The sequence below is a fragment of the Artibeus jamaicensis genome, unplaced genomic scaffold (genome assembly GCF_021234435.1).
Source record: "Artibeus jamaicensis isolate MK-2021 breed Jamaican fruit bat unplaced genomic scaffold, CSHL_Jam_final contig_233, whole genome shotgun sequence".
Classification (NCBI taxonomy): Eukaryota; Metazoa; Chordata; class Mammalia; order Chiroptera; family Phyllostomidae; genus Artibeus; species Artibeus jamaicensis.
The window spans coordinates 7,293,091-7,319,674 of record NW_026521486.1 but is presented as its reverse complement, the minus strand read 5'-3'; the positions used below and the strand labels follow the sequence as shown (position 1 = coordinate 7,319,674).

At 59.5% G+C, this 26,584-nt stretch overlaps 1 protein-coding gene and 1 long non-coding RNA gene across 4 annotated transcripts; one reads left to right on the top strand and one right to left on the bottom strand.

The window, feature by feature from the left end:
• Positions 1 to 929: 929 nt before the first annotated feature.
• On the bottom strand, positions 930 to 8,566 carry LOC128626882 (uncharacterized). Its single transcript, XR_008390990.1, has 3 exons — positions 8,450 to 8,566; positions 1,497 to 1,678; positions 930 to 1,020 (listed from the first exon to the last, which is right to left on the bottom strand). It is a non-coding gene; the product is annotated as an uncharacterized LOC128626882 (long non-coding RNA).
• Positions 5,500 to 25,461, top strand: MICALL1 (MICAL like 1). 3 transcript variants are annotated; one of them, XM_037160490.2, is made up of 17 exons: positions 5,500 to 5,961; positions 9,644 to 9,692; positions 9,985 to 10,126; positions 12,544 to 12,623; positions 13,664 to 13,806; positions 14,349 to 14,438; positions 14,527 to 14,948; positions 16,215 to 16,272; positions 17,036 to 17,418; positions 18,710 to 19,125; positions 20,345 to 20,479; positions 21,081 to 21,207; positions 21,335 to 21,425; positions 21,584 to 21,657; positions 22,894 to 23,008; positions 23,208 to 23,254; positions 24,326 to 25,461. In XM_037160490.2, the coding sequence occupies exons 1-17, from the start codon at positions 5,816 to 5,818 to the stop codon at positions 24,445 to 24,447; spliced, it is 2,640 nt and encodes an 879-aa protein (XP_037016385.2). In that variant the 5' UTR covers positions 5,500 to 5,815; the 3' UTR covers positions 24,448 to 25,461. The 3 variants fall into 3 exon arrangements, with proteins under 3 accessions (XP_037016385.2, XP_037016384.2, XP_037016386.2); XM_037160489.2 differs by having other exon boundaries at positions 14,319 to 14,438; XM_037160491.2 differs by lacking the exon at positions 14,349 to 14,438 and having other exon boundaries at positions 5,501 to 5,961.
• The last annotated feature ends 1,123 nt before the right edge of the window (positions 25,462 to 26,584 follow it).

Genomic DNA, 26,584 nt, shown 5'->3' with positions numbered 1-26,584 from the left:
GCACAAATCTTATTTTGTGTCTCAGTTGTGTTTCTACCTTTCTTGAAATAATAAGGCATAATACTCTGAAACTGTTGTGTATCTTTTTTGCATATCTTCTTCCATCTTCAGTATTAAAATAGCTGCACCAAAATTCACCAATTCTGTTTTTTATTTTTTTCTTTATTTTAAAAATATTTTATTTCTTTTTTCTTTTCTTCTTTTTTTTTTTTTAAGAGAAAGGGAAAGGGAAAGAGAAAGAGGGAGAGAAACATCAATGTGTGGTTGCCTCTCATGCGCCCCCTACTGGGGGCCTGGCCCACAACCCAGACATGTGCCCTGACTGGGAATCAAACTGTGACCCTTTGGTTTACAGGCTGAGCCACACCAGCCAGGACCTCACAGACATTTCTAACGTTAAATTTAGTATCTCCTCAAATCATCATGTCTGCAAAATGCATGTGGACCCGGGCCTCATCTAGGCAGGCTGGGGCTCAGGGTGTCCCGGCTGGCTCAGGGCGTGCTGTTGGCCCAGCGAGGACAGAGAGGAGCTGCGAAACAGCAGCTGCTTCTGCTACCAAAGCCTAGCACGGCCTCCCGCTGCGGCCCAGCCCCACTGGAGGCCCCACAGTGCCCCTGGTCCACGGCTCTGCCCGGCCGCCCTCCAGGGAGCAGAACCCAGGGCCAGAAGGAGGCCCTGACTCGGAGGGGGGGTGGGCACAGACAGGTAGAAAAGCACAGTGGGCAGACCCGCATGGAGGCTGGAGAATCCTGGGATTGGAGAGTCAGGAAAACTTAGAAAAGCAAAATCCTAGGATTGGAAGACTGCAGGTGCTGAGGCTCCAGGCTGCGGACCGAGGGGTGGGCCAGTTCAGGAAGCTCCCCTCCCCCATCTGTTATTTCTTTCGTTACAAAGCTGCATTTGCCCCACCAGTCTTACCCTCATCCTGCGGTGATCAGTCGGGGCCTGGTGTGTGTGGACAGATTTCCTCTTGTTGATTTGGGGCTGGTTGTGTTTTAAAACCGGAGCCCGGCTTGCTTCTAGCAACGCGAAAGCACAAACAGTGTGTGTCGGTACGAGAGAGTTACAGTGACTTTTTTCCCAAAGTGCCCAGTTAACACTATGACAGAGCAGCACTTTAAACATTAATGAGCAATCAATACAGTGACTCCACTTACATGCGGCACCTGGAATAGTCAGACACACAGAGGGGAGGGGGAGGGGAATGGGGAGTGAGGGTCCTGCCAGCGGGCACAGAGTGTTTGGGGGATGAAAGCGTTCTGACCGAAGGAGTGGTGACGGCACACAGTGCTGTGGACATACGAACACCACCGAACTGTGTGCTTGTAAAGGGTGAATTTTATGGTGTGTGAATTCTTTTAAAAAAAGTTATCTGTTGTCGTTATAACATCAAACTGCAGTGACTTGTAAACAGTGAGTCAGCTGCGCCAACCTCGGTCTCAGAGCGAGCCACTGCCCGCATCTGGGCAGGTGTCCTTTCTTCCCGGTGACTTACCGTGAAACAAAAACACAAGAGAAAGCAAATAACTCGGGTGGCTCAGTGGACTGAGCGCTGGCCTGTGGCTCATTCGATTCCCAGTCGGGGGGCACAGGCCTGGGTTGTGGGCCCGTCCCTAGTTGGGGGTGTGTGAGAGGCAACTGATCAATGTTCCTCTCTCTTTCTTCTTTCCCCTCTCCCTAAAAATAAATGAATATAATATTTTTAAAAGAAAACAATAAAATAAAATGCCATATACACACACCTGTAAATGTTTAGAGACATAAATGTGCGTGGTATACAGCTGGGTCACATGCTGCAAAAATGGGAGCCTGCTACACCTGTTATTCTGTGGCTTGTTCCCTCACTTCTTCTAAAGATGTATTTCCATGACGTTCTTCTTAATAGCCGGGTGTTGTCCTGTTGTCCAGCTGTGCTGGATCCGAATCACCCAGTCCCTTACTAATGAGCACTTGGGCTGCGCCCTGCGCTTTGCTGTGAACAGACAACGAACATCTTTGTCTGTGTCCGCCCATCTCAGTGCCCTCGGGACAGCGTTTCTGGATGACAGAATCCTACACACAGGCCTCTTCGTGGCAGGGTGGCAAATCCCTACCTTCCAGAGATGTTGACACCAAACTTTGGACGGGCGACATCCTTGTCTGGGGTCTTCCAGCAAGGTAGTGGCATAGGGAACAGGTGGAGGGCGAAAGGGGGCCGGCCAGGCGCCGCCTCCCACCCCCAGGAACACGCATGCACAGGTGGGCCTCTGGCTCTGAGAGAGAAGTCGCCCCCGGCCTCCAAACAGGTGCAGAATAGGAGGACTCTGCAGCCAGAGGTTCTCAGTCATTTCCCCCATGGCCTCTGCAGGACCCTCCGGGGCTGTTCCAGCCCCTTCCGTCTTTCCGATAAACTTACCTGGAGGTCTCTGTGAAAATCATGTAAAGCATAGGTCCTGGTTATTCATTCACTTATTCATGCCCAGTGCTCATTCTAGGTGAACTTCTCCCTCCCCAGTGGCTCTGGGTTTTTTCCTTTTTTTAAATCCTCACCTGAGGATATGTTTTTATTGATTTGAAAGAGAGACAGAGAGAAAAACATTGATCGGTTGCATCCCTATGTGCCTTGACCAGGGGTCGAACCCAAAACCCAGGTGTGTGCCCTGACAGGTGTGACGGGAGTTGAACTTGCCACCTTTTGGTGTGTGGGACCACCCTCCAGCTAACTGAGCCAGCCAGCCAGCGCAATTTTTTTTTTTATTCACCTTTGCACCTCCCCCCTTCACAGTTCTTCTACAAAGGGGGTTGGCCAGAAGAATGGTTCACTTTGACCCAAACTAGTCAGACGCCTCCCCTGGACGCCTGCTGTTCCTTGGGCTTCCTTTTTCCTTCCTTTATTGTGCTGGGCAAAAGCATTGCTGGATCTGCCTCGCTGACCAGACTAGCCAGCACTTCCCTGCCAGGATCCTGCCCCACCACCTGGATGCCTGCGGCTGTTACGAAGGCCACCCTTTGTCCCCATGGTCTCGAACACAGCCCCTTGCTTTCTTTTCTTCTGAGCACCTCTCACCATCAGAAGTTGCCTTCGTTGGTTTGTTTACTTGTTTACTGCTCATCTTCCCAACCAGAATGTTAATTCCATGAGGACAGGAATTCCCTGTCTCGTTCTCCCCCATCTTCCCTTGGACTCAGCTACTTGTATCTGTTGCATCCACATTTGAATATAAATGCCTGTGCGAGGGCTGGAGGCGAAGTTTGAAACTGACAACCATGGCTACTTTTTAAAAAAAAATTATTTTATGCATTTCTTTGAGACATGGCCTGGGGAGCCAGATCTCACTCTCCAAGATCTTAGGAGGGGACTGGAATTGAGGGAGACTAGTAGGAACTTTAGCTTTATTTTATTTTTAAATTATGGGTAAGGAAAAGGTAGAGAACTCTACATTGATAGTGAAAAATAAAGAAAAGCACTGAATGAAGGACCCAAAGCCCTTTGACCTGACCCTGAAATGAGGGCCTGCTTTGGGGCCAGCGATCCGACTTGCTGAGATGTCCGCAGCTTCTGACCTCACCTGAGGGCATGGTCTCTCCTCCCACCTGAAGCCGGGTTTACAGTCCGAGTAGCATGTTTCCATCTGTTGTCTCACCTGACTCCCCACAACCCTGACACACAGGCCAAACAAGGATGATTATCTCCATGTCACAGGCTATGCCACTGGGGTTCATGGGGCGAGTCGTCTGGCCTGTGGTCACGCAGCTGTGGGCACACAGGCCCTAACTTCCTATCATGGTGGGCTGACTAAAATAAGGAACCTGTGAAACCCACAGATGGTTCGTGGGGGCCCAGAGGGCTGTGCCGCGTAAGCTGTTATGGCAAAGGGATCAAGGTCAGACCTGGAGTTCTTTTGGGGGACTGATGGGAGCCCGAGGTTGGTGAGGACAGGGTTTTAATGGAAGTCCTGGAACGTGCTGGTATGAGGGTTCTGAGGCCAGGTCCCCGATTTAACGAGAGCACCTGGAACCTCCCTTTCCTGGATTTGCTTTCCCAGAGAAGACAAGGAAGGTAGGAGGTGACAGCGTGGACAGGTAAAGGGCCAGGAAAGCTGGCCAGGCAGCCCCTTCCTAAGTAGCCTGAGAGGCCCCATTCTGAGCCGAGACGGTGGCCTTGCAGCCTCAGACAGACCCAGGGGGTGAGGATGGTCTAAGCTGGCAAATTGGGGCCCCCCGCCCTCAGTCACCATTGTCTCCTGGGCTGGGACTCAGCAGACCTTGGAGAAGGTGGGATTCCCCAAGTGAGCCTCTCTGCTCGATAATTCGCTCCAGGCCCAGGCGACAAGCTGGGTACAAAAGGTTTTCAGCCCATTTTACATGTTTACCAGGCACCAGGAATCAATAGTTAGCATTTCTGGGTGATGACTAAACAGGAGGCATGTCTTAACATGCCAGCTACCTGGTGAATGAGAAGTTATCCCCATTTTTGAGATGTAGAAACTGAGGTTCAGGGTGGCTCAGGATCACACGGCTGGATGCTTGGGAAAAGCCCAGATATGAGCCTGGGGCGGTGTGACTCCCAAATCCCTGTTCTTTCCATTCCCCACTCTCCACCCACCCCAGAGCCCAGCGGTGAGAGATGACTAAGACCCTGCTCCTTCCCTTGGTGGTGGGGGATGGGGTGGAGCCGCAGACCCATCCAGTGCACTGGTCAGAGTTACGTCACTGCCCTGGCAGCCGGCAGCCAGCCAGCGGGAGGCTGATTAATCTCGGCAGGAGGACAGGCCTCTGGGGATGGGTCCCCACCGAAGGAAAGCAGTGGAGAATGATTCCAGGCCTGAAACCTAATGCCCTGCCAGAGAGGACATGGGTCCTTCCCCTAGGAGTCCAACACACCAACACCAAAATCGGGGGAGGCCCAGGGCCCCAGGGGGGCGAGGCGATCCCTGAGCACAGAGGGTCAGAACCCCGCGGGACAGGTGGTCAGGCTCCATACACCATGGAGTCTCCCCGGCAGGCTGTGGGGCCCGGGAATGTTGGCCGGGAGGTCAGGGGCGTTTTGGAGTGGTGAGACAGGGTGAAGGAAGCTGATGGCCTTTTGGGGGCGCACTGGAGTCTGTACGGGAACTGCCTGAGTGGCCTGAGGTGGTGGGGTGTGTGTGGGGGTCTCCCAAAGTTTCAGGCCAGGGTAGCTAGGTGGGTTTAGAGACATCCATGTGGGGAATTTGCATGGTTTTAGGCCAAAGAGCGAGGACTCAGGATGGGAGGAAGAGGCGAGTTCCTGGTGGGCTGCGTGGTGGAGGCGGTGGGGTGGAGGAAGTCATTGTGGGGAAGGGTTAGTTGGCGGGGCGTGAGGGGTTCAGAGTCCGCCCCAGAGTTCTCTGAGGAGCCACCATGTGGAATCGGTGACTGGGGATCACTGGGGACCACTGCGGGGTGCCGGGCGGGTGGGGAGTGGGGGGGTCCGCATCTGGGGGCGGAGCTGCCGCTGGGTGGGGCGCCAGGCCACCGCCCCCTCCCCGATCCCGGGCGGCGGCGGGCGGGGACCAAGGCGCCCGCGGCCGGCCCACAGCCAGGGGAAAGGGAGGCGGTGAGTAGGCGGCGGCCGGCCGGGCTGGTCCGGGCAGGTCCGGGCGGGGAGCACGCTGCCGGGCCGGGACCCCGCGCCGGAGCCCGAGCTAGTACCCCAGGCCGCGGCCCCGCCTCCTGCCCGCCCCGCGCCAGTCGGTCGGCGCCGGGAGTTCGGAGCAGCGCCGGGCAGGGCCGCGCCGAAGAAGCCGCCGCGGGTACTCGGCCTGAGGTGGGCCCGAGGGTGAAGTCCGAGCCGGGCGGCGCCCCGCGCGGCTCATGGCGGGGCCGCGGGGCGCGCTGCTGGCCTGGTGCCGCCGCCAATGCGAGGGCTACCGCGGCGTGGACATCCGCAACCTGAGCAGCTCCTTCCGGGATGGCCTGGCCTTCTGCGCCATCCTGCACCGGCACCGGCCCGACCTGCTGTGAGTGCCGGGCGGGCGGGAGAGCGGGCGGGGGAGCGGAGCGGAGCGGGGCGGCGCGGCTCGGGCTGGGGACCCCCGCCCCCCTCAGTGACGCGGGGCCCGGTAGGTGGCAGGCGCCGCCCCCCGGAGACCCGGACGCCGACCCTACCCACACGCCCTGCTGCCTGTAGGGTCACTGAGACCCCAGCCTGGGGCCAGATCCTGCCCCAGGAGGCCTCCGACCCCGCCCACTGGGACCCTGACCTGGCCAGTTCGCCCGCACCTCCTTGGCCAGGCCCGGGGTGGGAGTGGCCCCGCCCACAAAGCTCTGATTTCCGCCAGAGGGACTTAAACGCGCCGCCCCCCACCCCCGCCCCCCCGCCGCACACTCTTTGAAGGGGCACCGAGTCCTCTTTGACATCTGGGACTTCCCCGCACTAAACTGTGCTCGGGCACACGGACATACTGAGCACCCCTACCTGGCGAGGCAGTGAGGCCTCTTCCCTCTCTGAGGGTCCCCCTTGTTCTGAGTACAGTGAACCTCGCTCTTCTGATTCCCCCACGTGATCTTGTCTCCTGGGCGCTAGTGCCTGGCTCAGAGGAGACCCTAGGGTTAACTGTGCTGGGACTAATGGATGGGAAGCCCCCCCCCCCCAACGCCCATCAGGACATTGACCTGCCTCTCCAGGTGTGTGTCCCCAGGGTCCTGTGGTCCTTGGTGGGGCAGGAAAGCCAAGTGAAGACTCAGTGTATGATATGACGGCCACCATTGGGCTGCTCCAGGGTATGAAATGCCCCCTTCTTGTTCCCAGCTGCCCAGAGAGGTTCTCATGGGGAACTTGATTCAGACTCTGGAGCAGCTCCCCCTGCCTTGGGCCCTGGCACCTCCGCCATCCATCCCTCCATTCATTCATAAAAACAGTGAGCGAAAGTTTCTCGGTGTCCACCATTCCTTGTGCCCACAGCACGGGGCCCTGAGCCTGCAGGGCCAGGGGTCTCTGTTCCACCTACAGACCTGCCTCCCCAGGGATGGGCTTGGGAGGGCTTTGAGGATGGACGCAAAGGATGCCCTCAAGGATTCGATGGCACAAGGCACTTTGCTTACTCTGAGCCACGTGGTATGATGTCTGTGGGTGCTGGGTCGGGCCATGGAGGAGAGAGTTTTGGGGATGTCGATGTAGCAGTGAACAAGATGAAGTGCAGACAGACATGGTCGTGCCCCGTCTGCTGTGGGCATGTGACAATGGCACTAACAGAGGTGGGGGGAGGGCTCAGGAGTGGCAGCTTGAAGGATGGAGACGGGCACGCAGAAAGGAGTGGAGGGCTGGAGGGCTCTGCTGTTTGGCTGAGGGGCAGGTTGGGGAGGTGGGAGGCAGGGGACGGGGCCAGTGTGTGAAGGGACTTGGGTATCAAACTAAATCACTTGGTGAACCTGAGCCTGCCACCATCGATCGAAGCGCAGGCTGCTTGGTGTGCGCCTCCATGCCCCAGGGCGTCATCACCTGGGGACATCACTGGATGCTGCCAAGCATCAGTTCCCTCATCTGCAAAGTGGTTTGAAGGACTGTTGTGAGGGTTAAATGAGGCAATGAGCATTCAGGTAGCATCAGGTAGTATCCGCAGTGTTACGAGGCGGTAGGGGGTGATGACGAAAGTGTCCTCATCTATTCAACAAGTACTTAACAGAGTCGCTGCTCTGCGCTGGGCTCTGTGCCTGGTAATGGAGATAACCAGCCAGCAGAGAGACCAGCCGCACACAGCGGCCCCACGCTGTGGTAGCGACATGGAGTAGCAGGGATGGACCCTCCGTGTGGGAAGTGCTGCCGCAGAGGGCCGGGCTGGGAAGGCCTCCCAGATGTCTCCTAGTCTTCAAGGAGACACTGTGTGGGTTTCTTTTTTTTTTTTTTGAGCCTCATTTTTGTGCCCTTCATCTCTCTCAGAGCCAACTAGAACTTACCAGGCTTTGAAACTCTCGGAAAATCTCTGCTACGAAAGCCAGATTCATGAGGAGGAAGAATTGTAGTGTCTTGGGGGCCTTTACAGTTTTTACACTGTTTCCAGCCTTTCTTCACGAATAAGCATTTATTGAGCGCCTCCTAAATGCCAGGAACTAGGTAGGGTGTCCGGGCCACAGGGTGAGAGCAACGTGTAACCCCAGCCTTCCAGGGACACTGTTGGGGAGACTGAGGACAATGGCGGGACAAGTTGCCTCGCCCCATTCGGTCTGGGAACAAGTCTTTGTCCGGGGCCCGTGCGGGCGTCCCCTCGCCCCTTTCACAGAGTCATGGACAAGGGGGCTGCGGTTTAAGAGGTTCTGTAGTTTGCTGAGTGCCCTGCTCTTAGATGATGGCAAAGCGAGGGGAGTTAGGGACCCAGCTGAAGGGAAAAGGAAGTGGCCTGGCACTGACAAAAGGGGACCCGGCTCATACAGTCCACCTCCCCTCTCTGCAGTCCACCTCGGGGCGACTCCTCCCGGGGTTCTCAGGGGCCTGCTCACCCTCTCCCTTACCTGTGAGGCCTGCCCTTCACCAAGCCCAGAGTTGACCAGTCTTCCCCACCAGCCAGGGAGGTGACACAAGAGCTTCCCCTGGTTCGCAGATGGGAAGATAAGGCCGCAGAGACTGCTGCCCTGCTCAAGGTCACAGCCTGGGAAAGCAGGGTCTGGACTTGGAGGACTTGCTGCCTGCTCCGGCCTCTGGGTCCACCGCATGGGGCAGACAGGCTGCAGTTTTCAGCCATAGAAGGAGAGGCATTATGCCGGGGGGGGGGGGGGCGGCCAGGAGGCTTTGAGCAAGAAGGTTGGGCTGCCTCCACTGGTTTCAGCCATGCTAGCACCTAAAGGAGGGGCCGGGGATAAATAAAGCCAGCAGGCTGGCCAGCTGTCCCTTCCCCAGGTCCCCCAGGCCAGCCCTGCTGCCTCTCACCTGTCCCAGCTTAGAAGCCGGGAAAGCCTTCATTGCTCCCCCAAGAGAAGGCACCCTGAGGAGCGGCCCTGGCAGGGCAGCCCGTGTGCAGAGGCTGCTGGCAGCTCCGGAGTCTGTGTGGTTTCCAGGCTAGTCCAAACCTGTTCTGCCCCAGAAAAGAAAACATTCATCTTTGGGCTGCGTTGGGGTTGCGCACGTTGGCGAGGCTTCTCCAGGTTTGAGATGTGTGGTAGAAGGACCCGGAATGTGGATTCCCAGGGCTGGCTGTTTCCCCTCTCCAGGCCTCAGTGTTCTTGTCTGTAACATGGGGTGAATGCCTGGCAGAGAGAGTTAAAAATAATGTGAATTCAAGATGGGAGCTCAGCACATGCCAGCGTGAGGTCCTCGATCCGTGGATGTCCCTGTTTTTACAAGCATTTGCCTTTGTCTCAGTTTTATCCTTGCTACTGACTCAGGATGTGGCTTCCCGGGGAAGAGTGTCTAGATTCACAGCCGGTTGAGGGATCTTAAGCCTGAAAGCTTGGACTTGAGCCCTATGGCTTCCAAGTGCTTTGCAGCCTCCACTTGGAGGCCTCTGGGGGCCCTGAGCTCATCTTCCCCCACTGGGCAGGTCCAGCTCTACAGACTGTGCTTGTTGCCTCAGTTTCCTCCCTGGCAGACCCCTCCCCTTAGGACAGTCGCCTGGCAACTTGGCCACTTGGCCACTAGGCCACTTCCGGACTCGCGCCCTTGCCTGGGGCCACGTCCTCCATGCGCCTCCTCCCCTTTGCCTCCTGCAGAGATTTTGATTCACTTTCCAAGGACAACGTGTTCGAGAATAACCGTTTGGTGAGTCCTGGACAGACGGAAGCCCAAGGGGCTGTGTATGGGGTGGTGGTGGGGGTGGGCAGGGTTGCTCCTTTCCCCGTCTCCTGCTTCCCTCTGACCCACTTGTCCCTGGAGCGCCTCCCCTTCTCCAGGTCGTCCTGGGGGGCCAGAACTGAGGGTTGCCCACAGTCACCCCTGCCCTTGACCCCTCATCCCTCTGAGGGGAGCTAAGCTGCGCCTCAGCCGAGGGGTGCCCACTGACCCTGCCTCCTCCCCCTCTTCCTGCTGTGGCTGCTCTTTGCCCCGACCCCAGGCCTTCGAAGTGGCGGAGAAGGAGCTGGGCATCCCTGCTCTCCTGGACCCCAGTGACATGGTCTCCACGAGTGTGCCCGACTGCCTCAGCATCATGACCTACGTGTCCCAGTATTACAACCACTTCGCCAGCCCTGGCCAAGGTGAGTGGGGGCCAGCCCTTCAGGGAGATGGGCCCTGGGGGTGGGGCTGGGGACGGGTGATCCTCTCCTGAGCTGCAAACTGCCAGCTGGGGAGGCAGCATGCCGTTCACTCACTGGGTCATTCATTCACTCACTGAGATGCTCTTTATTGAGGAGAACAGTGCTGTGCGGGGGTGTAGCTGTGAACGGTTGCTGCTCTCCTGGAGCGCCCAGTCTTGTGGGGGGGTGGGGGGACAGACAGCGAACACGGCTGCCTGAAACGAAGCAAAATAACATGAGGGAGACAGAGCGGAGCAGGTACCGGCCGTTTTTTGTGAGTTCACCGCTCTGCACCCACCCTCACTTCCTGTTTGCAGACACTTCCCTGGGGTTTTCCTCCAGCGGGAAGGGCCCTGTGCAGCCCTGGTGCAGTGTCTTCCCCAGAGGCAACCTTCAAGACCTGAGAGCCCAAAGGCTGGGGAGTTCGGGGTGGGGGGCCCGTGAGTACTAGGGTACTTCTCTGCTGAGTCTAGTCCCTGGGGGCTGCAGAGTCTCCTGCCTGTAGAGCCCCCATGCAGGAATCTCCTGGGTGCAATCTCCCCTCTCCTGCAGAGAAGCAGGCCCAGAGAGGGGTGGCACGGAGCTCAAGGTCACACAGCAGGAAAGCAGAAAGGCTTGAAGTCAGTACCCTGACTCCTGCTCCGGGTCGCTGCTGCCCTCGGGTCCCGAGGAAGGGGGCCTCTTGCCCCTTCCCTGCCCCATTTCAGCCCAGTCTCCTGCCTGTCCGTGTGGACAGTCTCAGCCTATCTCTTTAAAAAAGTGTTCAATGAAGTCAGGTCTTTGTTTTCCTTTTTAAAAGTAAAGCATGCTTATTGTAGGCAATTTAGAACACAGAAAAAAGCATAAAAACTCAAATAATCTGTTACTCCTCCTTCCCCGAGATATTGCCAGGGATTAATGTTATATTTGAACAAATACCATTTTATGTATTTTAAAAGGAGTTCTCAACCCCTGAGTCTTTGGTGAGGGGCAGTAGGGTAGAAATTAGTAGAGTGGACTCAAACCTTTTTCTCTGCTGTTCACTATCGGGGTGACACTGGGCTGCCGTGGCACCTCTCTGCCTCAGTTTCCCCTTTGCAATGGGGACAAGAATAGTGCCCGTCTCACAGGGTTGACGTGAGGCGTAAACGAGGGAGTATAAACCTGTGTCTGGCTCTTATTTAGGACTCAAGGTGAGTATTGTTATGATGTCTTTATCCCATTGGTTGGAGCTGAGCTTACTTATCTAGAATCACAAGGGAGAGAGAGAGAGAGAACAAGAACAATGTAAAAAGTGATGTAATTTCAGGAGAGTCCAATAAGAAAACAAGATAAGGTAATGGGATGAAAATGGGAAGAGGAAGCGGCTAGTACAGGTGAGTGGTCAGGGAGGGCCTCCCGGAGGAGGTGGTGTTTGAGCTCAGCCCTGAGCAAGGAGAAGCGGGAGGCCATGTGAAGACCTGGGATGGAGTGTTCCTGGCAAGAGGGCAGCAGGGGGTCTTTATGCTTCAGTGGGTGGAGGAGAGGACAGATGGGGTCGTAGGGGCAGGGACTTGATTAGGTGGCTAGGCTTTCACCGTTTTGGACCATGATCCATGGTAGGAAATACAGTTCCCATCGCAGTCCAAGGTCATGCACACGTATGTAACTGAAACCAGCTTCAGGAAATGGTTCTTCCCCTTAGCACATGTGATGTGCACAGAAATTTTCTCTTCCACCTTTTGAGGGTGCTGGTTGCACTCTGCCCAGCGGATCCCAGAGTTCCTTGGTGGGTTGTGACCTGGAGGTTGCTGAGCGCTGTTCTAGACCATAGCCGGGAACTGGCGTTTCATTTTTAAATTGTCATACAGTAAAATGGGTTTTTTGGTATACACTTGTGTGAATTGGGGTGTGTTATTTTAATCACAAAGTAGGTGCTTAGTGAATATTCGCTGAAGGAATGAAGGAGTGGGGGGCTGGAGGAGTCTGGGAGGGTGGGTGGGTGGTTTCTCCTGGTTCGAGGGGATGCAGGCTGCGCACGTGCTCGCAGGTGGGGCGGCTCCTCCTCGGCCCCAGGGAGCCAGCCCACCTTCCTGAACCTCGGCCAGCACTGTGTGCTCTTTCTTTTCCTTCCCTTCAAGCCCCTCACCCTGGTGGGAGGGAGTCTCCCCGTCCTGCCCCTCATGAGCACCGTTAGCTCTGGGACCCCCTCACGTTGCAGAGGCTCCGCGAGGTGAAGTAGCTTGCATTCGGCTCTTAGCTTGGAAGTCGAGGCGTCCTGTCCCCTGGCCTGTGTGGGCCACCATGCTGCATTGGGCTCAAAGGCGGTGGCTTCAGAGCTCAAATCTTAGGCCAGGTTGGGGCCTCCTGGGACTCCACGCTCTCCGCCTGCCTCAGGTCTCTTCTCTGTCTCTTGGCAGCCGGCGTCTCACCACCTGGAAAGAGCCTGGCACCCTCCACCCCGCCCTCTACTCCGGCGGAACCGGGAGATAGGGCTCAGGTAGGTGGGTGCCTGGGGTGGGCGGGTGGGTGCCTGGGGTGGGCGGGTGGGTGCGGGTGAAGAGGTCGAGTGGAGTGGGGACAACTGGTACTGCAGTGTTCAGATGGCGCTTGGTCCTTTGCCCGCTGGCTTGGAAGTAGAGTCTCACAAGCCAGGACAGGGATCAGGGGCAGGACGTGCCAGGCCTGGGAAGGGGACATGAATCACAACACTGACTGTGCCATCCCAGGCCCGACAGGATTTACCCAGTGGTAATATGACAAATACCGGCCTTCGTTCCTGTTGAGACAGAGCTTGTGATCCCCAGGTGATTCAGCTCTGGGAGGTCAGAATTAGCTGTCCTGATACGCAGACGAGAAAACACCCTCAGACAGGCTGGGTCACGTGTCCAGTGTCTCTCAGCTGGGAAGTGGGGCCACATTGCCAGTCCCCTGCTCCAGGGTGCCTTGAGGGGTGACACCAGCCCTTCACGTTCCGACAGCACTTTGCAGTGCGGAGAGGGCTGGCCCACCTGCTCCCATTTGCTACTTGCTGGAATTCCCAAGGGACAGGGCGCCTGGCCCAGGGCGGGTGTCAGTGAGCGTGTGCGGGGCCGAGATAGGCAGGGATGTAGGATTCTGGTTTGCAGGTGGGAAGCCAAGGCCCAGCACTGCCAGCAGCTTGCTCAAGGTCATGGTGCTTAAAAGTAGAGAAGCTGAGATTTAAATCTGCTGGGGCTCCAGGAGGTGCAGAGAAAGGGGATCAGGTGGGCCTAAGAGGACAGTCGCCCATGGGGGGCAACCTGCCGGGACGGGACACAGGTAAAAGCCGAGAGGGGGCAGGGTTGTTCAGCCAGGCACCGCCTTTTTGGTGGGGTCAGCCCAGAAACTGGAGGTCAGGACTTCTGTTCCCTCCTGGCTCAGTGATCTTGCATGGGTCTTTCACCCTCTGTGGCTTTAGTCTCCTCACCTGTGAGAAGGGGCCAGTGGCCATGAGACGGGGAAGCAGGACGGCTGGTGAGCACGCGCCCACCCCCAACCTGCCCGCCCTGTTCCCTGCAGGGCGAGACGCTCTCCTCGGGTCGCCTGTCGGAGCAGGGCACCCACCAGACGCCCAGCAGCACCTGCGCGGCCTGCGGGCAGCGTGTGCACCTGGTGCAGCGTTACCTGGCGGAGGGCAAGCTGTACCACCGGCACTGCTTCCGGTGAGTGGCTGTGGGAGCCTGGGGGCAGGGCCTTGACCCCAGCCCCCCGACAGCAGGGAGGGAGCTTCGTGGGTTCCGTGCGCCGAGTGCTGAGGGCTCTGCGTGCCGGCACGTCCGGCCTGTCCCCGTTTTACTGAGGAGCAAACTGAGGCCTAGGGGGAGGCTGCCCAGCCACACAGCTAGAGATGGACACGGGGCTGCAGCTCAGGGTTCTGCCTCCTGTGCTGGCATGCTGTGAGGCCACCCTCCCCGTGACGTTTAAGGGGCGCAGTTTGCTTTGAAAACTACAGGGGGCAGGGAGGATTTTTTAAAAATCCCAATAGCAATTTGCTTTCTGTGTGTGTGTGGCTCCCGGGGGAAGCCAGGTTCAAAGAAGACAGAATAAGAGGCAAGGAACATACAAATAATGTAGAAAATATATGTTATAAAAAAGAGAAAAAAATTATTGAAGAGCCAGGGAACCGGTGACTGACAGTTGCCACAGGCACCGATCGTGGTCACCGTACCCCCAGCGGTGGGGGGACCTTCGCTTCCTCTTGCAGCACAAACCGAGCGCGTGTTTCACAGTTTCCTGACAGCTGCCCTTCCCCTTCCCTCTGGGAAGTCCAGGGCGTCGAGACAGGATCCAGATGGTTAGTTGGGAGGAGGGGAGGGAGGTAGCCAGCGCGGTGGGCCGCGCTGCCTGGCCAAGCTGAATGCCCGTCCTGCCCTCCCTGGCAGGTGCCGGCAGTGCTCCAGCACCCTGGTGCCCGGGGCTTACCGGAGTGGGCCTGAGGAGGGCACCTTCATCTGTGCGGAGACCTGTGCCCGGCTGGGCCCGGGAGGGCGCTTAGGGGCCAAGGCCCAGTCCCCCCTGCAGCCAAAGCAACAGCGAGAAGATGCAAAAGAAGCAGCAGAAGAAGCCAAGGATGTGGAGGGAGGCAGCCCCAGTGTGGCTGCAGTGGCTGAGGCCCGGCCCCAGATGCCCACCAAGCCCTGCGTGCCGGACCGACCGCAGGACCTGGCCAGCCCTCAGGCCGGCCGGCCCATGCCCGCCCCCAGGAAGGCCTTGGAGAGCACAGCCCAGACGCCCCCCACGCCCCGGCCCCGGTCCAGCCTGCAGCCCGAGAACTTGGAGCCAGGTGGCAGTGGCCTAGTGAATGGTGAGCAGGGTCCAGCTGGCTGGGGAGTGTCTGGTGCTTGAACAGACGTGCACACTGGGAAGGCGGATGGGGCCACACTCTGGGCCTGTGTGTCCGTGTGGGCACAGCTCTTTCTGAGGTGATCAGTTCACGCCTCAAGTTGTGACTGAGGCCTCGGTGCCAGTTCAGCTCCCCATGCTGCAGCTCGGACAGACAGACAGACACACCCACAGACTATGCCCCGGCTGCCCTGTGCGGTGTGTTGGGGTGTTTGTGTGCCTTCCTGCTCTGTGTGCTTTGGCTTCAGGGTGTGTAGCAAGGGCACCCTCGTGTGCCTGTGTTCCGGCTGTGTCTGGGACTCCATGTGTCTGGCCAGTTGGCACGCCCCAGGTGACCTCCCCTCCCATGCCCAGCTCTTGTACTTGTTTGTGTCTGGATGTCTGGCAGGACTACTCAGGGGCTGGGGGCCAGGCTCAGGTGTGTCCCTGGTCGGGTGGGTCTGGGGGCTCTCTTCAGGCTCGTCAAAACTAGCAGGGACCCCCGTCCCAGCCCTCATCATAGGACCTTCCCGGATGACCTCCCCGGCTCCCATGTGCTCCCTTAGCCCAAGATGTGCTAGGCGGCCCTCAGCATTGGGTTAGGGTAGGTGGTTTGGGTGGGAAAGACCCTGGGGTCCGGGGTTTGGGAGAGACCCCCCCTGGGTAGTCCAGGTCTGGTCCCCACTCCTCGAGGCCTGCTCTGAACCCAGCCCTGAGCTGGGCGCTGGGGACAGAGATGCGGTTCAGATGTGTTTGTGCCTTTGAGGCACTGCCGGTCTCCAGAGGGAGACGGGCACGGACCCGGGGTTTTGGTAGAACTAGAAGTCTGTGAAGTCGGGGGAGCAGAGGCTGCCGCGGGATTTCTGGGGGACGCTTGGGAGTCGGCAGGCTTGCAGGAGTTGGTGGCGCTGGGGCTGCGCCTAGACAGTGTTTCCTGCCTGTGCTGGGGAGGTGTCTGAGGGGCGCTTGGGCTCCCCGCTCTCAGCTGAAATGCCCTGCCTTGTCCCCTTGACCTTCTCTGCCTGTCCCCTCTGGTGCTTATCTAATCTCCCTGGGTCCTGGGGTGGGGAAGGCAAGCATGCGGGCGAGGCTGCCAGGGCCACCTGTGTCCATGACCTGCCGGGTAGGAAGGAAGGGCACTCCCTGGCAAGGCAGGCGTTCTGGCCGGGCCCCTGGGTGCACGGCTCCGCTGCCCAGCACACAGCTGCCTCTCCCATGAAAGCCTGTCTCACTCTCCTTTCCCATCTAGGAAGGCTGCATGAGCCCCCCGTCCCCAAGCCGAGAGGGACACCCAAGCTGTCAGAGAGGTATGCGGGCTCCGAGAGGCTCTCAGGGTCCTGGTGGTAGGAATGAGGGGCCCCTGGGGCCTGCTGGGGGCGGCATCGAGCCTTCCCGGGGGCCCGGGCCTGCTCCACTCTCTGGGTGGGGAAGGAGTGCTGTGCCGTGTCCCCTCCCCGAGGCTCCTGTGGGTGGCAGTGCCTCGTGGAGACAGCCACCTCTGGTGTCCCTCACCTGCCGGAGCCTCCGCTGCCTTTGTAACCTGGGAGGCCTAAGGCCTGGCTCATTGGCTTAGGAGAAGTAGCAGCCAGGTATAGAAAAGCCCCGAACAGCTCAGCTGTGTACCCAGCTCAGGTCTTCCACCTGGGACCCCGCGTCCCAGGCGAGGACGCCTTGTTTCCCGCTGTTCTTTGGGGCTCTGCATCCCTGGGTGGCCCGGGAGGGGAGAGGTGGGCACTTGCCATGTGCCAGGTGCTGTGCCCACTGGGCCCTTACAGTGACCTCGAGAGGTGATGGTTGTTACTGTCCCCATTTCACCGGTGAAAGACTGAGGCAGAGAGGCCAGGTGACTTTCTCAGTGTCACAGAGGGGTGCCCCTTAGGTCCTGTCCTGTGCCTGTAAGTCTGTTTCAGCCTTGGTCCCATACTGGCCCCACCGCACCAGGGCTGGGAGAGGAGACAGGTGCAATTTCTCACCCTTCCTCTCGGAAGTGGACTTCGAACTGTCCAGAGAGAGAAGAACGCTGTCCCCCTTGCCTCCTAATGGATTCTCCTCCTTCCTGCCGCCCTCCAGGACTCCAGCCCCCAGGAAGGACCCTCCTTGGATCACGCTGGTACAGGCAGAACCCAAGAAGAAGCCAGCCCCGCTGCCCCCCAGCAACAGCCCCCGGCTGCCAGGCCGGGCCGGCGGGCGGGTGGAGAATGGAGGTGCAGAAGAGGTGGCTCCGAGGAGCCCTGCAGAGGGTGGCCTAGAGCCCAAGCCCTACAACCCCTTTGAGGAGGAGGAGGAGGAGGTGGGGGAGCCCCCCGCTGCCTCCACCCTGGCCACTGGCCCCACCCAGGCCCTCCAGGAGTGTACACCCAAGTCCCTGCACCCCTGGTACGGCATCACTCCCACCAGCAGCCCCAAGACAAAGAAGCGCCCTGCCCCCCGAGCGCCCGGTGCGTCCCCACTAGGTGAGTGCCGTCCGGAGGTGTTCCTGCTAGTGGGAACCCCAGGGTCAGGGCGGGAGGCCGTGGGGTTCCGTGGCATCCCTCCAGGCCAGGCGCTGGGCGTTTCACATGTGTCCTCCCGTTGAACCTTGGAGCTGACCTGTGTGGTCGGTATCACACCCCCCTTTGCGGGTGGGGAAACTGAGGCACAGAGAGGGAAATGATTTGCCCAGGGTCTCACAGCCCTTAAGCACTGGAGGCAAGATTTGAGGCCAGGCTCTAGACTACTCGCTGAGCCCTCCATGACCCGCCTCACCGGCATGTTGTGAGAATTAACTGTGTTCTGCGGTGAAGCGCTTAGCGTTGGGCAGGCGGGAGAGCACGTGGCGGGGTCAGCCTGCACCCCGACTATCTAGTCACTGCCTCCGGTGGGTGATAGCCTCCGGCTCTGGCCTGGCTCTGTGTGACTCGGCCCTTGTGACTTTGAGCTGTTGTTTCCCTGGGTCTCTCTCCGGTCTCCTCATCTGGAAAGTGGTAGTGGCGGGCCACCTCCAGGGCACCCTGTCCCCTCCATCCAGCACTCGCTCTCATCAGGTACATGGTGTTCCTGGTGCTCACTAACTTGTCGTCTTCTCAGGCCCTGGCCCCAGGCACCTTCCATCACAGGTGCCTCCCAGACCTCAGGGGGAGCCCCTCAGACTGTGGGGCCAAGAGCAGGTTGGAGATGATCAGAGGCAGGTGCTCCGATGGCCTGGGGTCCCCACTCGGGCCCCTGCTGGAGCCCTGGGACCTCTAGCTGGGCTGAGTGGGGCGGGTGTGTGAGACACAGCAAGGAGATGCGCTCTGAGTCAGACACAGCTGGGTTCAGCTTCGGCCCTTGCTGGGACCAGTGCCTTCTGTCTGAGTCTGCTGCCTTGTCTGGAAGACACAGATGACCATGCTTTCAGGCATGGTATCTGCCGCCCGAGTGAGGGCTGAAGCGGTGCAGGGCGGTGCCTGGCCCAGGGCTAGCCGCTGCCAGGGCTGCCTGCCCTCCCCGCCTCCTGCCGTCCTCCCTCCCTCCTCTGCTGCTGGTCAGAGACACAGCCGAGGCCAGCCTCAATTTTGTGCCCTCCTCCCCGCCCCCGTAGGTTTGCCTTCTAAATTTGGCTTGGCTTTGGGTCCAATCAGATAAGGGAGGGGAAGTGAGAGGCGGATACTCTGGGCCCTGGCTTCCTCTGGACGTGGAAGGACATGGGCGGCCACGGCCACCTGCAGATCTGTTCCAAGAGGACCGTGCTAGGTGTGGCGTCCACTTGCTCATCTGTTCGCACAGCTCTCCACGCCTCCCGCCTCTCACACTCGGAGCCGCCCTCGGCCACCCCATCGCCAGCCCTCAGTGTGGAGAGCCTGTCGTCCGAGGGCCCCAGCCAGACAGCCAGCGGGCAGCTCCTGGAGCCTCCAGTGGTGCCCAAGAGCTCCTCGGAGCCTGCGGTCCACGCCCCCGGAACCCCCGTGACCTCCGCCAGCCTCTCTGCCGACTCCTCGCTGTCCTCCTCTGGGGAGCTGGCTCAGCCCACCACGGGCTCTGCGCCTCAAGCCAGCCCTGGCCTTGCTCCCAGTGCTAAGGGCAGCTCGGGCCCCCAGCCGGCCAAGCCCTGCAGTGGCGCTGCCCCTACCCCTCTCTTGTTGGTGGGAGATAAGACCCTAGTGCCTTCCCCTGGCACCTCATCTCCGCAGCTCCAGGTGAAGGTGAGTGCCTCGCCCTTGCTAAAAGCTGCAAAGCTGCAGTCCTGCCTAGCACATGGGGTCTGGCCTCAGGGCAGGAATGTCCAGGGCCGCTCACTTTCTGACTGACATGGCCCCATCCCTCTGTCCATCCACCACTCCATTCACTGAGGCACAGGCCCGTCCATTGGCCAGACTGCCTGTCCATCACTGCTCCTGTCCTCTCGCCGGGCCCTCCACGCATCAGTGCATTCAGGCACCTGTTTACCTGCCTGTCCCAAGTACTTGCCACGTTGGGGTCCATTCACACAGCTCCCACCTGCCCATTCGCACGCCCTCCTGTCCACTCTTCCTTTCACCAAGGCCCCGTTTATGCCCGAGGCCCCCTCCCTGCACGTCCTCTCCTCTCGGAAATGGAGGGGGTGTGAGGTGACCATCCCAGGGAGCTCATGACCTGTGTCGGCTGTTTGCACACTTGTTTCAGTCCCACGCCCAGAACAGGGGTCACCAGGGGTCAAGACGTTCCTCTGGGCACCTTGTTCCTGAGGGGGCCTCTCTTGCAGCCACACCCCTTTGGGCCACCAGGTTCTGATCATCCACAGGAAGGCACCAGGCTCTGGGTCTATGAGGGGCCAGCAGAAGAGAGGGGTCCCTCTTGGGCAGGGAGGGGGCTGCTCTTCTCCGTTTGCTGCCCAGGTGGAAGGTGGGGCCTGTGCTTTTGTCCTTTCTGACTGGGCCACGCTGGGCAAAGGGCTGCACCTCTCTGAGCCAGAGAGGCCCCTCCTCTGAAGGGGCGGTTCTGAGAAAACAAGCTTCCGCAGCTCTGTCTAGCCCTGAACTCCGTGTCCTGGCCGCTGTCCCCAGTGCTGGATGGCTGCCCTGTCCTCAAACAGATTCTCGTCCTTGCTTGGGCCCTTGGGAAGTGCATGACCCTGAGCCAGTCACTTAAGCTCTCTGAACTTGAGTCCAGCTGTAAATGGGCATCGCAGTCCCACTATGCAGAGCAGCTGGGAGAGTTATCAGATAAGGATGCTTTGAGTCCCTGGGCAGCCGCTGTGCAGGGGCAGGGGTCGTGGGGGTGCAGGAAATGGGATTGTGTGTTGGGTGACTGGGGGGTGGGCTGAGTGCCGGGAGACCCCCTCTCTGCCCGGGCCCGCTGCCCCCCGTGCCCAGGGTCCTAGGCAGTTGAGGTCTTGCTGCCCTCTCCCCAGACTCACCCTCTGTCCTGTCACTCCGCCTCTAGTCTTCCTGCAAGGAGAACCCTTTTAACCGGAAGGCATCACCCACAGCGTCCCCAGCCACAAAGAAAGCCTCCAAGGGATCCAAGCCAGCCAGGCCACCTGCTCCAGGACACGGCTTCCCGCTCATCAAGCGCAAGGTACCAGCTGGGAGTTTCCAGCGGCCTGGGCCTGGGCCCCCCATGGCAGCCTCGGGCTCCCCACAGGGCTCCTGGAGGAGATGGGCCGCCAGGGCAGTGCCCTCAGGTGTAAGAGAGGGGCACTTGGGTGGTGCCGCTGGAAGGTTCGAGTTGAAAGCAGGGGGATTTTGACCAGATCAGCTGTGCTCAGGCGGGAGCAATGGCTGGTGCGTTCACTTGTTATGATAATAGTTCAGGGGTCCAAACACTCACAGGTTACACTTCTAGTGAAATAGATTGGAGTGTTCTCAAGTTTATCTTCATAACAAGGTCACTGTCACACTGTGATACTCTTTGTGCAGTGGCAGAGGAGGGGCCAGGGCTGCCGTGGGAGGCAGGAGGTTGTGCTTCCCTCTGGGTGTGCCCGATGGGGCTGGGGCACAGAGGGGTTGTGGCTGTGCCACACCGACCCTTCCCCTCCCGGGGGTCTTACCTCTGTCCCCAGGGTGTGGGATAGAGCCCAGGCCCTGGGCCCGTGCGGGCCACTGCTGGTGGGAGAAATGGAGACACTTCCTGGCAGCAGATGGGCAGGAGGGGTGGTGACCTGGGCACTGTCGGGCAGGTCCAGGCTGACCAGTACATCCCTGAGGAGGACATCCATGGAGAGGTGGACACCATTGAGCGCCAGCTGGACGCCCTGGAGCTCCGCGGGGTTCTGCTGGAGGAGAAGCTGCGCAGCGGCGGGGACGGTTCGAGGGCTGCTGGGAGGGCCTGGCAGGGGGGCTGGGGGTGGCTGGAGCCTCCCTCACTGCGGGGAGCCTCCTCCGAGGGCAGGACCTGCAGCCAACCCCAGCCTCGGGCGCATCTGCCTTCCAGAGGGCCGTGAGGATGACATGCTGGTGGACTGGTTCAAGCTCATCCACGAGAAGCACCTGCTGGTGCGGAGGGAGTCCGAGCTCATCTACGTGTGAGTCCTCCCGTCCCCTGGCCCCTGCTCCCCTTCCTGGAAGCCGGACAACTTAGAACGGAGAGATTGCCCTGTCTTCCTTCGCTCGTCACCGACAGCACAGGCCAGGCAGCCTTGCATGGGGCCGAGTCAATAGGCGGCTTGTTCCCTCCCCGCAGCTTCAAGCAGCAGAACCTGGAGCAGCGTCAGGCCGACGTGGAGTATGAGCTGCGGTGCCTTCTTAACAAGCCGGGTGAGTGCTGCCGCACACGCTCCCTGGGCACCTGCAGGGCCTGATGGGACAGGGGAGTGGGCTCGGGTCCGCCCCTCCAGGCTGGGCTGTGGGTGGCAGAGCCAATGGGGACACGGGGACCCTGGGAACAGATGGCCCAGGGTGCCATCTGGTTGAACTGTGGAGGAAGTATGGACACATGTGGTGTCGGAGGTGACCAGCTCACAGAAAGCACCAAGCTCAGGAGCACAGCGCCTGTGGCTGTGTCCTGTCCCGGAACATGAGGGGCAGGACTTGGGGGTGGCAGGGCTCAGAGCCCAGGGCCGTCCTTGTGAGGCAATGACAACAGATGCCTGTCCAGTGGCAGCTTTGGGCTCTTGGCCATGGGCCCAGAGCATGACAGGACCTGACTGGCAGGAGGAGGGAAGGCAGAGGACCCCTGCACAGCTTGACTCGGAATGACTCTGGGAAGGAGGGACAGGTCCCACTGGCTGGCTCGGCACGGCAGACAGTAGCTGGAGGGATGGAGTGTGGAGCCAGGCAGTCTCGAGATTTGCTGCTAATGTGCTGGGGACAGGGAGGAAGGCAGCTTTCTCAGCTTTGCAGAGCCTCAGTGGCTTTGAGTGTAAGACAGGATGAAGGTGCCTGCCTTGCAGGGCGTTTTTGGGGTCAGGAGACAGTGGATATGGAAGCGCTCCATGGCCGGAGGGTTGATGGTTGTTAGGTGGCTGAGTTGGGGTCTGTGGTCACGACAAGAAGTGAGCCGCAGCTGCAGCTCATTAATGTTGCAATATGCCACTTGGGTGACCTTGCTTCTCTTTCATGAGGACCCCTGGGGTCCTCTGTTCTTTCCCCACCCCTGCCCCACTCTGGCCAGCCCACCTTTGGAGGCTCTCACGAGGCCCGGCCTGAACCCTGCCTCCTGTAGGAAACCACCATGAACGATGGATGAATGAGTGAATGAATGAATGAATGAATGACAGCAGGAAACCTTCTGGCGCATGCTGGGCTCTGTTCTCAGAACAGGTGCTGTGTTGGGCCCCCCGGACCCCCTTAAAGGGTGGTGTGTTTGGTAGGCAGCCTAGTGTCCTTGGTCTCTACTATGATAACCTTCATTTTTCCAAAAACTTGTAATCCCCACCCATCTGGGACCCTCCTTGCTGTCCTCCGAACTTAGCGCTCAGGTGTTGCTTCCTGGCCTCCGGGGAAGGCAGGAGAGCTTTCCTGCCGCTCACCCCCAGCTTTTCCCCTGGGCAGAAAAAGACTGGACCGAGGACGACCGGGGCCGGGAGAAGGTGCTGATGCAGGAGATTGTGACCCTCATTGAGCAGCGCAATGCCATCGTCAATTGCCTGGATGAGGACCGGCAGAGGTGACAGGGTGGGGCCAGGGGCTCCCCTGGGGGGCCCCTTGCGGGGCAGGCCCCGAGCAGGCCAGGCCAGCCCTGCCCTCCCTGCCTGCGATCCCAGGGCACTCTTGTTCAGCCGCTGTGGAGTGGGGGGCTGGGCGGGACTGAGAGACTTTCTGGCCCTTCCTCCTGTGGGACCTTTAGCTATCCTTTCTCATTTCAGGGAGGAAGAGGAAGATAAGATGTTGGAAGCCATGATCAAGAAGAAAGGTGAGGCTGCCCTGGGGCGCCGGCCCATTTGAACTCCTGGAGGGTGGGACAGGTTGCGGGAAGGGTTGGAGTGGGTGCTATGGCCTGGCGTGTACCAGCTCTCAGCTCCTGTTTTGTTGGGGAGGCCACGTGCAGCGGGGCAGGCCAGCCTGTAGCCAGGAAGCCTGAGGCCTGAGGCCTGGGCTTGGGGGATGGGGTGGGTGCCCTGGTGCCCCGGGAGGCCTGAGGTGCCAGTGAGCATTTTCTCAGTGAGGTTTGTCGTACCCTCTGCACCCCTCGGCACCTGCAGCTGGTCCTGGAAGAGCCTGTGGGTGCAACGAGCAGGACCTGCCGGGACTAAGGCCGTGCAGGGCTGGGAGTCAGAGACCCAGGCAAAGCTTTGGTTCCACCCATGACTCAGGCTGTGGCCTGTGGTTAGTTAGGGCTGGCCTCCAGTCAGGCTGCCGGGGCTGCAGTCGCAGTGGCTGCTGGTGCGTCCTCACGGGTGCCTTGAGTCAGCTGCGTCACCCCTCTAGGCCTGACTCACCCGGTCTGCAGAGCGGGGGTGGTGGAGGCCCTGCCTCCCAGGTGTGTGCAGAGGACTATTGGTGTGACGCGTGTGAAGCACTTCACCAGGGCCTGGCACCTACAAAGGGCTCAGTGGGTGTTGGTCCATTCCGCACCCGTGTTCTCCTCGTCTGCACAGTTAGGCGCTAGGAGAGAGGGTTTCCAAGGTTTCTTCTGTCCCCAACGTTCGGTGTTGGTACTGCAGCCCACAGGGCTGTGCGCACCAGCCTGGGGAATGAGACTGTTCCAGATAAATGTACGCCACGCCTCAGAGTTCCCAGGCTGTTCTCATGTTCCTTTATCTCAGATCCTTGTCAAAACCCTGGGAGAGGGTGTGGTTCCTGTCCTACAGGCCAAGAGCCAGGGACCCGGAAAAGTGCAGTGACGTGCCCAGGGTTCCCCAGGGGGAGGTGCGGGAGCTGCACCCGCCCCTGCGGCCTGGCACTCCCATGCCTCCATCACTGCCCCTGGCCTGCCCTGAGGGACCCCTCCCCCATGTTGTTGAGACCCCTTTTCCTTCTGCAGAGTTCCAGAAGGAGGCCGAATCTGAGAGCAGGAAGAAGGGGAAGTTCAAGACCATGAAGGTGCTGAAGCTGCTAGGAAACAAGCGTGACACCAAGAGCAAGTCCCCAGGGGACAAGAGCTAACAGCCAGGGGACTTCCACCACTCCTTCCCGGCTCAGCCCTGTCACTCTGATTTTGATGACTCCAGATGCTGTGATGGCCCCAACAAGCCAGCGGGGGCCTGGGTCCACGGAGCAGCACGACCGAGCGTACCTGCCCCTTGTCCCGCCCGGCGCCTGCTGTGACGGGCAGCTCCTTGGTCCCCCTTCCCTTGGTCACGTCCAGATGGGATTCTTAGCTGCCAAAGTCCTGAACCGAGGGTCCTTCCACCATGGGGTCTGCCAGGGGTCTCCTGCCTCTAAGGTTCTGCAGCTCTTGGTGGGCCACGGGCGGGGCTCAGATGCACTGGCTTCTTCGTGCCTTGGCCCTGGCCCCATCCCCGAGTCTATCTTCCTGTCCTGGGCTGGCCGCCCTGGGTCTGTCTCTCCTTGCTCAGGAGCTGTTTTCATGGCACCTCTGAGTTTGTTCAGTGACTGCGCCCTCAGACACAAACACGCACGATGGACAAAACCACCCCGTCTCTCCCAAGTTCCAGGAGGCGCTTCCCTTACTGTGTAGGGAACCTCCCCAGGGCGGCCCTGGGGAGGGCGGGTGTCCTAGTGCTGAGTCTCCCAGCAGGGCTCCCCGGTCCCTGATCTACTGAGTGGGTATGCTTTATGTAGGTGCTAACCCTGGTTCTCCAACACACTGTAGTCTGCCGCCTTGCCGAGTGCCCCCCGGGGGATGGCAGCCGCTCCTGTGTGTGGTCATCACCAGTCTGTCTCCTCACACTCCTGTTCCTTCTCTCTCTCGAGACTCATTCCCACCAAAGGACTGGTGGCCACACCCACTGGGAGGAGCTAATGGGGACAATGCTTTTTCCCCTGGGACTGTGCCCAGCAGATCTGGGTTGAAACACTGTTGCTATAAGCTATTTCGGGGGCACCCCAAGGGCCCCCTGCCCTCAGCACACCTCTGGGGGAAGATCACACTGAATGAACTTGTGGGGGTTTGCCTTGCCCACAATAAACAGACCACCTCATTGCTGGGGCCCTGCAGACTTGGGGTGCTTTTCCCTGGCCAGGCCTGCCTTCACTCCTGCCCCCACTGCTGGGGGCCAGGCATTTCTGCTGGCCCAGGCAGGCACGTAGGGCCGCCCACCAGCGGAGCCCTTGGCCCCCTGCCTGCCACTGGGCTCCCTTGCCCTACAGGGAGAGGGGGCTCCTGCCTAGGTAGCACCTGGTGGTCTCCTTCCAAACGTGCCTGTTGACCCGGAGCTGGCGACACTGACTCCAGGACCTTTCAGGGGCTGGGATGCATGGACCGGGCTGGGTGGAAGCTGAGGGATGCTCCATCAGGCTGTTTCGGTGACAAGAGGCTGGGGTGGCAGGGTCTGGGGTGGACTGGGGTGTGCCTGTGCCCCTGCTAGAGGGGGGTGTCCTGCCACAAGTCGCTGCAGCCTGTGGGAGCATGGCCCTGTGTCGTCAGGTCCTCCTGTTTTAAAAATGCTAGAAACCCACATCGTGTGTGTGTGTGGTTTGTAAACGTGGGTGATTGACCTGAACTTAAGGGTCAGACGAATTCGTCTTGGGGTTCTCCAGGTTGCTGTCCCTGGACCATGTGGTGGGGCAGCTGTCCCGGTCACTTTGCAGGCTCTGGCCTCAGGTTCTGGAGGGTGTGTGGACCTAGGCTCCACATGGAATGTTCTTGAACTGCCCCCTCTCCCCTGAGGCTGCAGGCAGAGTTTACCCTACAAACCAAAACAGGTCATGTGATTTGTAGTATTCCATGAATGCCTCCAGGTGGGAGGATTGGTTGAAATTTCCAAAATATTTTGGCTTAAGGAGATGGGAAAATGACCGTACTGGAGAACATAGGGCTCGTGGTGGCTGAAAGACCCGGGGACTGCCGAGTGCGCTGTGCCAGGCTCCAGGCCGCCTTGTGGGCAGACGCCCCTTCGGGGGCTGGGCCTCCCAGCTGGGCAGCCAGAGCTGAGGCAGGGGCACCCACGCTCACACCCCATGGGCTGGATCCTCCTCTACCCTTCGGGTTTAGTGGGAAGACATAAAGCTAACTTCTGCTGAGCAGGCTGTTTGCTAGTGAAATGACCCTGCTTATGTGCCTCGGTTTCCACAGGGAGCTGAGGGGCCACTGCAGGGGGTGCTGGGAGAATGACCTTCG